General features: G+C 40.3%; 1 protein-coding gene across 4 annotated transcripts in view; it reads right to left on the reverse strand.

The window, feature by feature from the left end:
- adarb1b (adenosine deaminase RNA specific B1b) overlaps positions 1 to 15,948 on the reverse strand; it is a 116,562-nt gene that overhangs the window by 14,763 nt on the left and 85,851 nt on the right. For all 4 annotated transcript variants that reach the window (XM_079357313.1, XM_079357311.1, XM_079357312.1 and 1 more), the window contains one exon: positions 3,399 to 3,473. In XM_079357313.1, the coding sequence (XP_079213439.1) occupies positions 3,399 to 3,426 (28 nt within the window). In that variant the 5' untranslated portion in view covers positions 3,427 to 3,473. The remainder of the gene's footprint in view (positions 1 to 3,398; positions 3,474 to 15,948) is intronic.

Raw genomic sequence — 15,948 nt, forward strand, 5'->3', positions numbered from 1 at the left:
TGAATTTGAAAGCTGTTTCTAATGAGGTGCCATTCATAAGACCCTTCGCCTCTGAGATCCCCCCCCATAGAGTTTGTCAAAGAACAGTGTTTCAGGTTGCAAAATGTACTGACATGCTGGTACCATCTGCATACTACAATAGACTAAAGGCAAGGAAAGAAAGACATTTATTTCTAGGAGCAAGAAAACAAATCGCATATCTTTCAATTGAAGAGACAATGTGCATCCAAAACATGCAATATTTTTTGGTGTGTGCATGTATTCTACATATTGTTAGCATAATGAAAACGAATAGGGGAAAGGAGGAAGGCTTAACAGTGCAGAGTAGAAAAGTCACCTAAAAGAATGGTGCTGATTCTCTGTAAATTTACAAATTACAAAAGGACTTTAATTCTCAAAGAAATATCAAATATGAACACGATGAAGAAGACAAAAAAGACCATTGTCTTCATCAGCAATGAGTCAAATACATAGAACAAGAGTTCAGTATTTAACCAGTACTTTGTATTCTGGATGACCGCCAGAGGTAGAGCTTTAGCACTCAATTTGAACTGTCCCACACACATGCAGGTCAAGTATCTTATATGAAAACAGCCACATGTGACCTGGGATGGTGTAGGGCATCTACATATAGGAGCCCACATCATTACAAAAGATTTACCCGCAAACACTTCTCAACAAGAACCTGAGTGACAGAGAACACTGCCAGTCATTCAGAAATCTTTAATACCATTGTTACATTTCTAATTCTTGTCCTTATTATTCTTCCTGCTTCAGCCCTGGATGATTATCACCCCCAATGTTAAGAGGAAACCCATCTCAATGGCTGAAAGGTTTCTGAAGGACTATTACCACCCCTTCATGAGGAACAGCAACACTGACCAACTAGAAAAAGGCAAAGGACAAGGTGATGCCACAGCCCAGCACTCAAGGCACTTCGTGTAGGGCTGCCTATGAGAAGGAGCAACTCCATGTTGAGTGGCCCTCAAAATTGATATACGTTTACTCAATGAACTTACCAATTCACCAGCCTAGTGGGAGCTTTGGCCATTGTTGTAAAACCAACAAAGCCCACAAACAAGAGCAGCAGAGCGGACTACTAGATAGTAAGAGTTTTCAAAACTTGAATCCCAAATAAACTTCTCCAGTACCAAGCACAAACAAACACTAAGAACCTCGAGCTCCCATAACACACTTTACCATGCGAAAGCACTTTCAGAATGAGTAATAAAAAAACTGATACCTGAAAAAAGCTGGTAACTGAAATTAGGTGGACGTGCCAAATAAGCTTTGTTGAAAAGAAACTCAGCTCACTCTTCAACTCAAATTAAATTCACAAGCTAGAGCACTTCCCAGGTAGCAGCCCCTTCCAACAATCACAGAACTTCTGTTGCATGCTTTAACAAGCAAAAGCACTCGACAGGGTGTAATTCACTAAGTATGGAGGCTGCTGTAGAGCAAGCTTCCTCATTGTAACGAGCAGAAAAGGCTTTGAATTGCCGGCAAATTTTGAAAGACGGCCCCTAAATAAGCTCCCCTATTGTACTTTATACATCCTACTTCAAATCTAATCTGAGGATTCACATTGCATGACTTTATTGATAGGAGATACTCAACCTGCACACCCTCGAGATAATCAAATCCAGAATTAAAGCCCAGCCTCCAGCAGTCAAGAAGAATTTCATTGGATTTAGGATAAGCAGTGTCAGTCACTCCGATTGTTAAACAGAATTCAGAAACCTGAAAGCATTGCAACAGAATTCATCAGGCCCCTTAATAAACACATTTGGTTGTCCATTAGTAATTCCTCTAAGACAGCTCGATATGTGGGGAATAGGGACCAATCAAAAAGGTCATCACATTTTCAAAAGTTCTAGCATGCTGCAAAGACAGATACAGTGAATATCATGGCACACAGGAAAAAAACAAACAAAAAATAAAAAAACTACTGGAGTTCTCTTTCCCCATTCTAATATTTATCATTCAACAAATTTCAAACTGATAACGGTCATTTTAAACGCTTCTTGCAGGATGATCGATATCTAGCACTGGTCCAGAGCCTGAGACCAGATCAGATGATGAAAGCCAAACAGAAACAGCCATCACATCATGCATTGAATTATGGCACAAACATGCATTTGGGGTCATCTTCATGCCTGTTGCTGTGTAATCAGCACCAATTATATTAAATGACAAAAGATCCTATATGCTTGCATCTAACAGATCTTAAAACCCCTGTGGGGTTTGCATGAACCAAACAGACAAAAAAGTCTTTCATCAGAATTCAAGTCAAGTGTTTGTTGGGTGTTTCACTTGGGAAAATTCATGTGATTAAAGAATTTTAAGAAGCGCTATGGTTGTCACATAAAAGTTAGAAGTGAATTTCATGTTTTCCTCTGCCGTTCCCCTCGGTATATTCTAAAAAGTGGGTTGTGTGAGCTTGGACTGCGTTTTATCTTCAAATATATCCTTTGACTGGAAATGAAAGAAAAAGGCTTCAGAGCCTTGAATAAGATGACTTTAAATGTTGGCAGATCTGACTTAACACTGAACAACATGCATCTCCTCAGAGCACAAACACTGAGTACGACACAAGAAGACAAACTTTTCATTTGTCTTGAAGGATGAGGAACTGCTGGGGCGACGGCTGCCTTTGAATGTGAGTTAAAAATTGTTAAGGTGAGGGGGAAACACATTTAATTATGTCTCTCCGTGCCGCATGAGCCTCAAGTTCACACCCAAAAGTCCCATTGAAGTTCAATGAGATGGAGTGGAAAGGAATTTCTGAAGAGAGGAATGATGTAGAAGGAATCTGAAATATGTCCTGAAGCCTCTTGGATGTAATGATTAGCTCTTTCTGACAAAGTTTCAGTTGTACAGGAGTGTGTATTCACTGGACTGTGTGGAGGTTAGGGCAAATGATGGTCCAGTTTGAGTTTATGGATAGATTGCTTAAAGGGGACATCGTATGAAAAATCCCCTATTACAGTGTTTTTGAACATTTATTTTGGGTAAACTTTCATTCAGAGCACAGGGGACTGTAAAGGTAAAAAAAAAGGATAATATGTCCCCTTTAATGCGAATAGAAATTGAAAAGACATAAGAAGTAATATTGTCTGGTAAATAATTTTTGTGAAAAAAGTTAGAATTACATTAAAGATGTTTTGTTCAGCACTGTATTGCATCTTACAGGATTTTTTTTTGAAAGAAAATGTAGGCTAGGGACAATGCTAAATCTTCTGATGGCAAGTCAACTAGTTTACACTGATTACACATACAAGGAAAGACATGCATGCAGACAAAAAGAAGGAAAAGTAAATACAGGCAGACACTTCAGAGTAGAGACCATCTCTTGCTCAGGACAGACAGAAAAATGACGAAAATCAGAGTCGACTCACTCATATTCTCCTCCTCGTCCACATCCATGGTGACGGGTTTGCTCTGACCTGAGAGCAACCTTGCCCCCACTGCACCTGGGGATCAGAGGACACACAGGTTGATTGTATAAGCAGGGTCAAAGGGATCCGAAATGCATAAACATTCAAAGACCTTGAGTGGCTGACGTGATTGATACATTCCTTGATGCTGAAGAACACGCTCACAATAAAATAATGCACAGAAGATACTGTGTAAGTAGCCTTTGATATAGGCGTATAAATATTCAGAGACTGAGCGATATCAAGGTGAGAGAGGAGGCCAGGGCTGACAGGCCCTAATAGCAGGAGCAGTCTATTGTGACTTTAATATCCCTCCGATTAGACCTCATTTCCCACTGCCTGCTGGGAGATATACAGCTCGTGACATGGCCAAGTTACTCCATCGCCTCACACACACGCGCTCACACACACGACTTATCCCAAGGTGGAGAGTGCGATTAAAGCTCCATTAAGCAATATTTTCACTCTCACAGAATCAAATGATTTCATGGAATCTGAGATGTTGGCTCACACTACCAATTACACTGAAAATGAACACCACCTCTGATTTCATTTTGCCTCTCACAGGCTGTGTTTACCACTTTATATGTTTTTTTGTTAAATGACTTCATATAGTTTGGTTAATGAGGATATTAAGAAATCCAAACACTCAGCAGCGAGCTTTTTATTCCTTTACAGCTTTAGGTCAGTGCTGGTCATTGTGTACAACAACAATGAGCTGGGAATGAGAAAGTCAACTTGTTCTCTCTCTGAATGTGAAATGCCATGGGTTCAGAAACAACTGTGTTAGGAGTGAACTTTAAAACAGTCATTTCATTGAAGCCCTTTGGGGCAAGAGAACAATCTATGCAACGCTGCCATACTGTCACTTTATAGGAAGGTTATGGAAACATTTGCACATGTCCACATTCTGCAGGTTTGAAGCAACAGAAGCATTCCTTCAGACTCTTATTTCAGACCACCTGATTTATTTAAGTCCAATACTCCGTCTACTTTTAGCTGTGATTTTGGTCTGCACCATTTTTGATGATATGAGATAGCTTCCTCTTTGCTAAATTCTTTTAGAGTCTTTTTTTTTTTTTGCGTTTGTAATACCGATGTGTCTGTGGCGGGAAGAAAGTCTTACAGTAAGTCGGAGCATTTTTTACATTTCTTTACAAACAGCTATGATTGTTTTTTTTTTATGTGGACCCCAATAAGAATAGCCAAGCTCTTGATACAGCTATTGGGGATCTTAACAAATGAACAAATACGCAAAGTTGTTTAATGGTAGAAAATCTATCAAGATTTCTGCAATAATTCTAGTCGGACACCATTTCCCATAACACCTAGTAATTTGTTTGAATGTTTACATAGAAACATTGGCCAGTTAAGCTGTAATAATGTACAATAATATAGTAATAATAATTAATCACTGATGTTCTGAACATTTCCTCTACCCAACAGTTTGATGGCATTTAAAATGTAAAGGTCATGTTTTAAATGGGGCGGCTGTGGCTGAGTTGGTGAAGGTGGTCGTCTCTCAACTGAAAGGTTGGGGGTTCAATTCCCAGCTCCTGCAGCTTACATTTGGAGAATATTGTTCAATTAAAAAAACTTTGTTTGAATCATACAGTTTCTTGATGTTTTGCAAATAGTAAATAGACTTGAGCATGTATTGCTTTATATGCCGCTGACGGAACAGTGGGAGCAACTTGAGGTTAAGTGTCATCCCCAAGGACACAAACGTGGCTGCAGGAGAAAGTTCATTCAATTCAGAACAGACTCTACCAGAAAACCACAGCCGTCAACCATGAGGTTAGCTTCTATAATCAGTCAGGTTCTTGACCAAATTAATAAGTTCCACGGGCTCCCACTCTTCTGCCAATTAAAGAAGTGATGGTTGTATGAAAGTTTCTTGATTTCCCCCCGAATCCTCACGACACAACCACTTGAAAAGCAACAGCGCGACAAAAAAGAAAAAAATATTGCCGAGAAGCAGGGGCGGACGAGTGCAGAGTGATGAAACAGACTAACAGAGTAAGTAAGATGAGAGAAGGAGAAAAGCTCAGGGAAAGGGCAGAGAGGCGAACGACACGAAGAGACAGAGAGAAGCCGGAGAAAGATGGCATTATGATACAGAACAGATTGTGCTGATTCTACTCTCTCTCCACCCGTCTTCCATCAGTGCCCCCATTCCTCAGCCAGACACTTTCTTAAGCTAAAGTAAATGGGCTAATTAATCTGGGCTAATGGTGGGTGACAGCAAATATGCTAGCACAATTATCACCCTATTAAAGATTCATATTCTAACCCATAATTGAAAATGAAAAGGTGGGGTGAAGGGAGACTGGGAGTAGGTCCGATGGAGTTGGAGGTGAGTCATTTTTCTCAGGTAGCAGGATCCAGGAGCCCCTAGACCACCTTCTGACAACTCACAACCACGTCCCAGGTTGTTACTCCTGCAGTGTTTCAGGCCTCCACCCTTCAAATTCTTGTTGGGTTAGAAAAGTTTTGAACACCTTTCATTGGTCGTTCACTTTCATAAGATGCGTATTATAGTATATTGTTCATTTTGAAGGTGTGGTTGGATCTTGAATTGAGTACAAAAGTCACTCTATGTTGGTTTAACACTAAATATCTGACAAGGCTGTGGTGTTATTCAAGCTTCCTCCAACACACTCCGCTGTGCAGTTTAATCAGCACGCAATGCAAATGTGACTGTCACTTTTGATTTTCAGATGAGACCGCCTTAGTCATAAATTTGCAACTACCGCTGAAATCAGGTGCAATCAGTGTTGAGCTTTCATAAAAACAGCGTGCCTGTTTATGTCTTTAGCAGTTGATGTGGAGGTATGAGGCTGTGCAGTCTTTAAATGAAACAACGTCTACGTGCTCACAGCGTTCTGTAAACTTGAGTGAAACCTGCTGTTTTTGTGTTGAGTGAGATTAATGATCCCCCTTGAATTTCTATTATTAATAGAATGATAGCAGCGACAATGAGGAAACTAGTGTAATCTCAATTTCAGAAAAAATGGAGTCTGGTGGTTCGTAGAGAAAAATCAGTGCTGTGTTAAATGTATAGTGTGCATCTATCTATATCTTCTCTTTGTAAGATCATACACCTCAAGTTCAGTTAAACAAATCCAGCAATTTAAAGACAAGTTGACTGAATGATATAATGTCATCATCTCTCCCGACGGCGTCACAAAAATGGTGGTCCAAAAAAACTTGACTTTTACATTTTCATTGCCATAAAACGGCCCATTCAAAGCAATGTTCAGAACATCACTGATCATTTTATAAAACACGTCAATAGTTTGCTTTAAAGATTAACCATGTTTTTGACATTAAAGTCAGCAAAACTAATTTGGAAATGTGCCCGAGTGGAGACCGGTAAAATCAACGAGGAATACTTGATAGATTTCGGGACTTATCAATTTTGAACACACAACTAAAAAAAAGTGGATTTAAAGCGAGTCAAAAGAATCAACAGTGAGAGCTGGTGACTATCTCCCTCCATATGCATAAATGATACTGCGTCATGGAGTTGTGAGATGGCTTAGATCCAGGTAATTCGCAGTGGACGCCAAGGGAGGCAGGGAAAAGAGAAAGATGAAAAAGAAGATGAAAAACCTCAAATTCAATCTGGCACGGTGAGGGGGGACTGAGGGGAAATAAGGTGGTTTTGATTTGTCTCTCATTCCTCGCTCGCTCTGTGACGGAGCGATAGAGCATCGCCGCCATGGAGCAGCAGCGGCCAACCGTCAGGAAGGGGAGAGGGCGAAGGGGGGTGGAGTGGGAGAGGGAAAGGTAAAGGTGAGGAGGGAAGGACAGAGGATGAGAAAAAGAGAAAATGCAATCCTATTCCAAATAAAAGAGAATCATTATCTGCTCTAAAACAGAAGGCGGTGGAAAGCTCTGTCCTTGGAAGGTAAAAAAAAAAATAAGCCTGTGAGGGTTCTGGAAAGATCTTTCATCCAAATAGAGACAGACCAAATGTAAACCTTGAAATAACTCAATCAATACCTATTAGTTATAAAATGAATATTCTAACTTAGATACACACAGTCCAAAAATACATTTAAACATACAAAGGTCCATTGGTGCAAAGGCACAAAATAACCATGCATTATCATACAGGGTAGAAACAGTCCACAACACTGGACCTATGGTTGTACTGAATTCACATAGATAATAGTCTGTTTGCAACTTGATCCAAGTTGTACAAGTGCACAGTCAAACCCAACATCATGAGCATCATGAAAAACCGTCAACTCTCTGCGTAAACAAAATCAGTGTTTTACGTTACCCTTTAGCACGCGTGATTAAAATACCACACAGTTACAACAGGAAATACCACCTCAAGGGACACAAGTTGACACAGTTGTAATTTGTACCAATGGAAACATGGCAATTGAACCACTGATCGAATGATGGCCTCTAATTGGTCCCCTTGACAAGATGATGGTCTCTGATTGGTTGGACTTTTTATGGTGTCACCTCATGAAAATGGTTTGCTTTTCGGTGTCATTAAGAAAGTGACACCAAATAGCCAACAGAGCTTTGAAAACACTCATTTTCTTGACTTTACTTTTTCACCTTTCACTCAAACTACAGAATCTGCTCTGATTGAAAACAAAGTTGTTTTACGAAAAGGACACAAATGCACCTCAATACCAGGAGCATGTGATGGGACGTTTACTTGGACTTTAATGAAAATGAACCACTTGCATCAGCTCTTGCATCTCTGTCTTTTTGTATAAAATGATTGGTATAAGCATGCAGCACTTCTTCCCTCTTGTCGATTTATTTATCTGTAGTGTCAGCAGGTTCGAGTATCAGAGACATTTCCTCATGCTTGGTTCCAGTGAGACAATCTTCTCCTGTCAGCAGGCTACATTAAGGGCTTATTAAAAGACAAAAGCCTTCTTCGAAATTTCTGAAGCCTGTCATGCTGCTGTGCTCATGGGTACTAAGAACAGCCAGTGCTCATCTGCAGTCAACGCACCAAGAGAAAGCAGCGGAGAATCCCCCAATTCCCAGGAATCACAGTGTAGAGTAAAGATACATTTCAAGGGTATGATAATAAGTTTCTTTGAGGTTTCTGAATGTCAACTTTTATATTTGTCTTTGAATTCTTAAGATGATTATTACATATTCATATTTATGGTCCATTACTATCTGATAAATGGTTCCTTTGTCACTCTAATATGTGTTGTAGAGATTAAGGAAACACACTATAATGAAGTGCTGGTTTATCAACACAGCAACCAGTATGTCGTCCTTCTAAGATTCGATTCCAGCACAGATGAGTTTAGTTTTTGTTTTGACCAGAGAGGTAGGCAGCTCCCCCACAGACGTAGGTGTCAGATTTACATATTAGTCCTTTTAATAAAACTCCAACTCTCCAACTGGAGACTTAATTTTGCTCCCCAGTTCTGCATTTTGCACGTCGTGCTATTTCAAATGTTCTCCTAATATTCAAGGTGAAGACACATTACTGACAGATACGGAGTGTCATTCATTATGACATCCACAGCACAAAGTCCTTGGACATTTGCGTCAGACGACCTGCTTGCCTAACTGACCGGCTCTCTGACAGGCTCTACGGGCCGGTACTGTGGCTCACGGTAGAACAGCAGGGCTTGCTGGGTAATGGAGCAGTACAGAGGCTCAGCTGGGAGTAAAGAGGGAGAAATGGGCTATGCCATTTTACACACGTCATGATTTGAGCTCCTGCAGCACAGCTAATTTTAGAGGTAAGACATTCAGGTTTACTTTCTACCAACACAAATACACACAATGATGAAACATCACTTCTATTTCCGTGAATATATAATGAAAAAGTAAAGCAGGAAAAACTCTATTTGTAGGGGCTCATCATCCATGTGGACCGTGATTTTAGTGTTTTCTTCCTTTTTGTCAGGCCAATGTCTTCATGATAATTAAAGGTAATGAACATCCAGTGTTTCCCACACAGAGACTTAACTTGGGTGTCATCACACCCGATATCGCTGCTTGCTTTAGAACAGTTGGCGAGGTAAATCTGAGCATTAAAGGTCCTAGGAGGCGCTTTTATTTTGGCGTCCTCTTGGACAAAGAACGTAGAACATAGAACATATCTCTTTGGTGAAACTTTCTTAACAAAGAGTCTTATTTGGCTTTTCTGTTAACAATCAGATGCATCATCACAAGTCTTTGTAGTGGAGAACATAAATAATGGCTGTTTCGGCAGCATGCTGTTATCAATTTATCTGACACCGACACCTTAGTAGCGGTTTCAGATTATATAAAAAACAACCAATCTTGTCTCTGTTGGTCTCATTTGCTTTTGTAGGTCATAAAGAGACATCAATATTAATTTCAGTCCATTTCATAACCAATTAAAAAACTCATCAGTTCACAAACATCTATTTAGTATTTGAGAGATGATGCAATGTGCAATCAACTGTTGCCTCTGCTGAACGCACTGATGGTGTGAAGACCTCCTCTGTTAGATTTACGGTGATTAGTAAGTACGCCATGTAACGTTATTCCATTGGTTTGATATGAGGCAGAAAAAACTAAAAGTAGACAGTTTAGGGTGTGAATAGGAATGTAAACTCAGGTTTGTTTTGAAGGTCATTTAAAGGTGATTTAACGGGGGAGGGGCAGCTCTCTTAAACCACTACAGGAACAGTTGTTATAAACATTTGAAAAAGCTAATCAAACGTACCAGAAATGAAGATAAGACCTCCATACTGAGGCTGTGAAATGATGGCATGTTTTAATCGCGATTAAATCAGGCTTTTAATTGCATGTTTAAAATTCCATAATTTTGCATTTCTATAAAAATTGTGAGGCATTTATTTTGAATTTTTGTAACGTCTTAAGCTGAAAGTACACAACTTTAAATCTAAACTCAACCCTGCTTTTATTTTAAAAATGAATAAAGTACCTTCTGGTGGATCGAAGTGCTACAACATTCACTTAACCAGAATAAAAGGAGCTCCTCACGGCAACAGCTGAAAGGAACAGGAAGAAAAGGGAAATGTTTGATGTCATGAGGTGAATATGACTTTGGACTCATCAACTGAGCTTTTCAAAGTGAAACGACACATTCAAGGATGCAGCAGTGTCTTTCTTTTGCATCACTGTGAGTACAAGGAGACACTGCAAAGGTTTATACACAGCCTGACGAAAGAGGCCAAAAAATACAAGTTTATCAAGGTTTAAAAAAAAGTAAGGCCTACATGTTAAACTTTCATTAATCGCAATGATCTAGTTCATGCTGACAGCTCTACCTCAAATTATAAATAACAAAACCGCCAGTTAGTATTAAAAAAAGTTTTTTTTTCTTACCTTAGTCATTTTTTAACTGACGAGGCGATAAATCAGATCAAATTTATTTACGCAAAAAGATGGCAAACAACTGTCTGAAAAGCAATAGCAGAGATTTTTCTGCTTAAAAAACGACTTTAATCGATTACTCAATCAAAACAGCAAGTTTACGTTTGCCTTCTGCTCTCATAGAGAACTACATAATGAGTTTTAAACATGAAGGCTGCTGGTTTATCTGATTTTTAATCGTTGGACTTTAGCAGCTCACTGTTGATACGCAGCTCAGGTGAATGGCAGCTGTATTGGACGAGCCAGAGCATGAAAATATGTCACAAGCAACACGCAGACGGCAAGGAGTAAGAGATGTTGAAAAGAGGAGAGAATCAGCGTTTTATTGTGTTCCAGACTTTAATATCTGACAGTGGCTCATTTATCATCATGGAGTGCTGATGGTGAGAGAAGGTGGAGAAAACCGAGGCACAGAGTATCAATATGAATTTTTTATTTGATAGGTTTTATGGGAGATTGCATTTCAGTAAGGCTGGCAGTGTCAAGGTTCATGGAGGAAGGAGAGGAGAGAGAGAGAGCGAGGGGCCGAGTCATAAAGGCCAGGAGTGTTATAATGGGATCCCTGCACATGAAGCACACACACAGACGCTTGCGTTGGCAACACACGATGTGCAATATTCCTCTCTATGTGTGCATCAAAAGACCAAAAAGCAGCAACGCACATCTTTATCATTCTGCTTGATGCTGAAAAAGTCACTCATGCATTTTCTATCTGGTTTCTTTAAACCACCACACCTATTTCTTTCTCTCGCACACATACAGTATACACTTTTTTTTTAACTTGTGTTTTTCCCCTTGTCACAAGCAAACTTCTAATGCTGGCTTCAGGTGTGGTCATAAATCATCAGAGTGAGTGGCTATGATTCTCCCAGCAGCAGCAGAGCCAGAGTGGGGGCGGGCAGGCGGGCGGGGGGGGGTAGATGGATCGAGGATGTGGTGTGGGGCCGAAAAGGAGACTGCAGCTAAATGGCTGTGCTCGCTTTCCCGTGTCCATCAACGCCAGGACGACTGACTGCTCAGCCTCTGGGTGTGACACAATGCGGATAGCTGACACCAGTGAACAAAAAAACACAAAACGGCGTGAATAAACATGGAGGTGGAAACGCACAAACATGCATTCACAGTCACAAAGGTTGAACTATTTGATGCTGCTGGAGCAACAGGTCTGTCCAAGAAGAAAGGCGCAATTAAGGTTTCTCTTAATGTTGATACAGTTTTACTGGAGTTTCAGTGTTTGTTGGCCTTTGTTGAGTGGAACCTGGGGGGAAACTGTTTTTCTAGAGCTATAGTTCGCACACTCTTTAATATTGACTGTTTAAAACAGGTATGTATCTAAAATGGTAGACGTATGTTAAATGGACTTGACACCCACAGCACCCATTCACACTGATGGTAGAGGTCGTTATGTAAAGTGGCTATGAGTATTAACTAATCCCATTTAAAACAAGTTTGACTCATGCTCATACTTGATTTTTTTGGCAGAAGGCTTCTTTAGAAACACTTGCAGAGACAGATAAGGGCAAGAAATCAACATGATTTACATGAAGAACAAATGTGTGGCAACTTTAGAAACAACGCAAATTGAAAATACACGAAGAAGTCCAAAACTAATGCAACAACAGAAAAGCTCCGATAATGAAAACAAACAATGTGTGCTGCAAAAAGCCTAAAAAGTGCATGAAGAGCAAACATGAACATTTGTACTCAATGCATTTCAATGATAAACCCTTCCTCATATATAGCGCTCCCCCAGCTGAAGACTGAATCTGCAGCATGTTTGGAACATCTTTGTTTTTCATTGCTTATAACTTTGAAGAGTGTATTTTCATTTGCAGTTCATTTGAGACAGTTTTTACTCGTTAATGTACACTCTTTCATATCTGTGCTGTGAAGATCTCCTTCTTTTGAACTGTCCACTGTGGATCTGAAAAGGGAGCGTAATGCTTAAACTTTGGGGATCTTCCTAAACAGCGAGCCGACATGTTATATCTCAGAAAAACTGTGACATAGACATTGCAAATAAATATGCTTAAATTAGTCTGACTCAGGTTTGCTGTAGTAGAAATTACAAAAAAGAAAAAAGGCCGACCCTTGCCTCAACATTCTTCTTGGACCGTTGTGAAAAATGTTTAGCTAATTGTACCCATCAAGCACTTTTCCTCACTGCAGGTACTTTTTCTGTGATTATTTACAACTAAACAAATGACAGCGATGAAAACATGACCCCCCTCCCCAAGCTCTGTGGCGCTCCACAATGGACCAAAACAGTTAGAATCGTTATAAAGAGACTTCTGCCCCCCACAATGGAAATCCTAAAAATCATCAAGTATTCACTTAAAAGCTTAAAAGACTAAGTACTGTTATTTTCCAGTGTAAGAACGTTCTGGTTTCCAAGAGGAATAGCGGAAAAAGGCGGAAAGTGGGGGAGGTATGATGTTGATCATAAAGCACAAGAAAAGAGAGGAGAAACAGATCGAAGAGGAATGAGAGTCTAAGATGAGGAATCGAAGATGAGGAGGAGGAGGAGGGAAAGGAAGAAAGAGGAAAGGGAAAGAAAGTGGACAAAGACAAATGGCCCGGGGAAATGGCCAGTGCATGAGAGGCCGCCTCTGAGACAGCCCTCTCAGCGGCCCTAACACAGACTGATAGGCCCACCGGGCTGCGCGACCACTCCAATCCATCCCATTCCTGTCTGATTCTTCACATAAAAAAATCACATTTCAAGCCACATCAGGCCACACCTAAATCACCTGAATGTGGTGTTTTCATGTTGGTTACTGGTTGGTCGTGGTTCCTTTTGTTTTGTTTTTTCGAGATTCTGGGGAAAAGAATTTGAAAGATTTAAAGACTAAGTTAAAAATCTGTCTGTTCATGTATCATGATGCTATTAGTGTTACAGGATCTGTCACTGTTGAAATGACCGACAAAAAAAATAAAATAAAAAACTTCCATTCTGAATGTGCAGTTTTATGACTTTGACAAAAGCCAGAGAGAAAAAAAACATTTCTCTATTCGTCTTCTGCAGCTCGTCATTTAACACCCTCAACCCTTATCACTGTTTTTATTTATCCAGACAAATTGAGGCCATGTCTTTCTTTTAAATTTTATTTTATCAAACATCAAAGCTGTTTGTGTTGTCAGTAAGGGATAAGATCTCCAAAACATCCAAAGCTCTTAAACTTTAACATTTTCATCTTCTTCAAAGGCGAAACTAGTCCTTTTCAGACGGCACCCGAGCTCAGGCCTCCTCACGTTTTTGTACATTCAAATGATTAATGTTTGAATATGTTAGTGTCCCTCTCTGCGAATTCACACACACTGCGCTGAAACGTCTCACCTCTGTCACTACCAATCCACATTACGCCTCCGCGATATTCAGATTGAAGGTGGAACATCACAGGGACATAAATATCGCCGGTGTGGATTGGGCCACCGACTCAAGACACTTCCCCTTTTTAAAGCCCGAACAACAGAGAGACGATGCAGCGAATGCAACATTAAGACTTAAAATGTGAGGAGGACAAAGTGGAGTAGAAAGAGGAACCTTAAGAGGAATACTTGGATCATTGTTAACCGTCCATGTATGTGCCGAGATAAGTGAGTGTTTCCGTCGCCGTCCCAAAATCCCATTACTTTCCCCAATGAAGCTCCGACAGCCCACTGATTACCTCAAGGAAGAGAGGAGTGGAAGAATCTTAATAGAAATGGGATCAGGAGCTTTTTGTGTGTAGTCAGAGTCACAACTTTCCCCATTCCTCTCAGGTGACGCCTCCAGGCGCTGACCAGGTAATGCCCCGTAATGGAGAACACGTGCGGCTGCTGCTGGCCTAATGGAGAGGGGTCGTGGCTGAAAAGGGAGCGCTGCTTGATTGAAACTGATGGGCCAAGGTAAGGGTGCCACAGAGTACAGCCACCCAACATGGCCTACCCTGTCACACTGAACAGACACACACAAGAACACACACACACACGCAACTTTGAGTCCATTATTCAATTTGGCTCTTCTAATGACCAGTGAATTAGGCTGCCAGGAGCGATTTGGCTTCTGAGCCCTGCTGCTGGACGTACATGATTTTTTCATTTTGCATATTAAGAGGCAGCAATTCAGTCTCTGACATCCAATAAGTTTGTCCAATCAGTGGATTTAACTGGATGAGCTTGGACGAGGAGGCTATCTGAGACAATGAGCACTTGAGACGAGTAAAAAAAATAAAATAAAAAAAAAAACGCACACGCATATCGAGATTGAGAAGTACGGGGCAGCGTGTAGAGTTCGACACGAAAGAGGGAGGCAACAGAGGCCCTCAGTGACAATTAAATAGGTTTTCGAGGAGGCGGGCTGTTCCGTCTGATTTATGACATTGGTTGGAGCAGGTGGGTACAAAGAAGTTCTGCTTGCATAAATCCAACTTCAGTTATATCTGTGAAACAAGAAGAGGAAAAAAGTGTGGACAGGGGAGAAATGAGTTCTGCCAGTATTGGCCGAGTCGACTCTTAAAACAAAGGAGTCCAACCTTTTTTCCAATATTTTTTAGCCCTTCTTTGCAGACCAAAATAACAAGGTGTGACACAAATTGTGCTAATTAATTATTTTTAATTAACATTTTGTGTCTGACAGAGAAAACAGTCCAATTCAAAGCTCACCAGTGCAGCAGGTAAAATACCTAAAGCTCATGTTTGACATGTTGCCACATACTTTACTGCACTTTATTCGTTGGTTTTTGGCTCAGCATGAGCGTATCATCAATGTTTCCTCTCAGGATTGTTAGATCTCCTTTATGATTCATCATTTTACTTAAACAGAACTGTGTACAGCCTAACAAGACCACTGCACAACATCCTGGTCTTAACCATGATAAATATGTCCATTTAAAATTCTTCAATAAAATGGAAAAAGGCTGATTACACCTTGCAAGTTTTCATTTTCTGCTTCTACCCCCCGTCTTTAGATTTCCTGCTGATTCCCAAAGCTGAAGCTCGTCTTTCTCATTTCTTGAATTTAGCCGAAGAACGATACTGAAGATGGTTAAACGAGCAGCTCAATACGGAAGTGAATGAAACATGTTGGGAATAAAACTACATGCAAAAGTCATCAAAGTATCATCTTTATCCAACATGCTTGTTGTAAATCATGCATGGG

The sequence above is a fragment of the Symphodus melops genome (assembly GCF_947650265.1).
Source record: "Symphodus melops genome assembly, chromosome: 12".
Classification (NCBI taxonomy): Eukaryota; Metazoa; Chordata; class Actinopteri; order Labriformes; family Labridae; genus Symphodus; species Symphodus melops.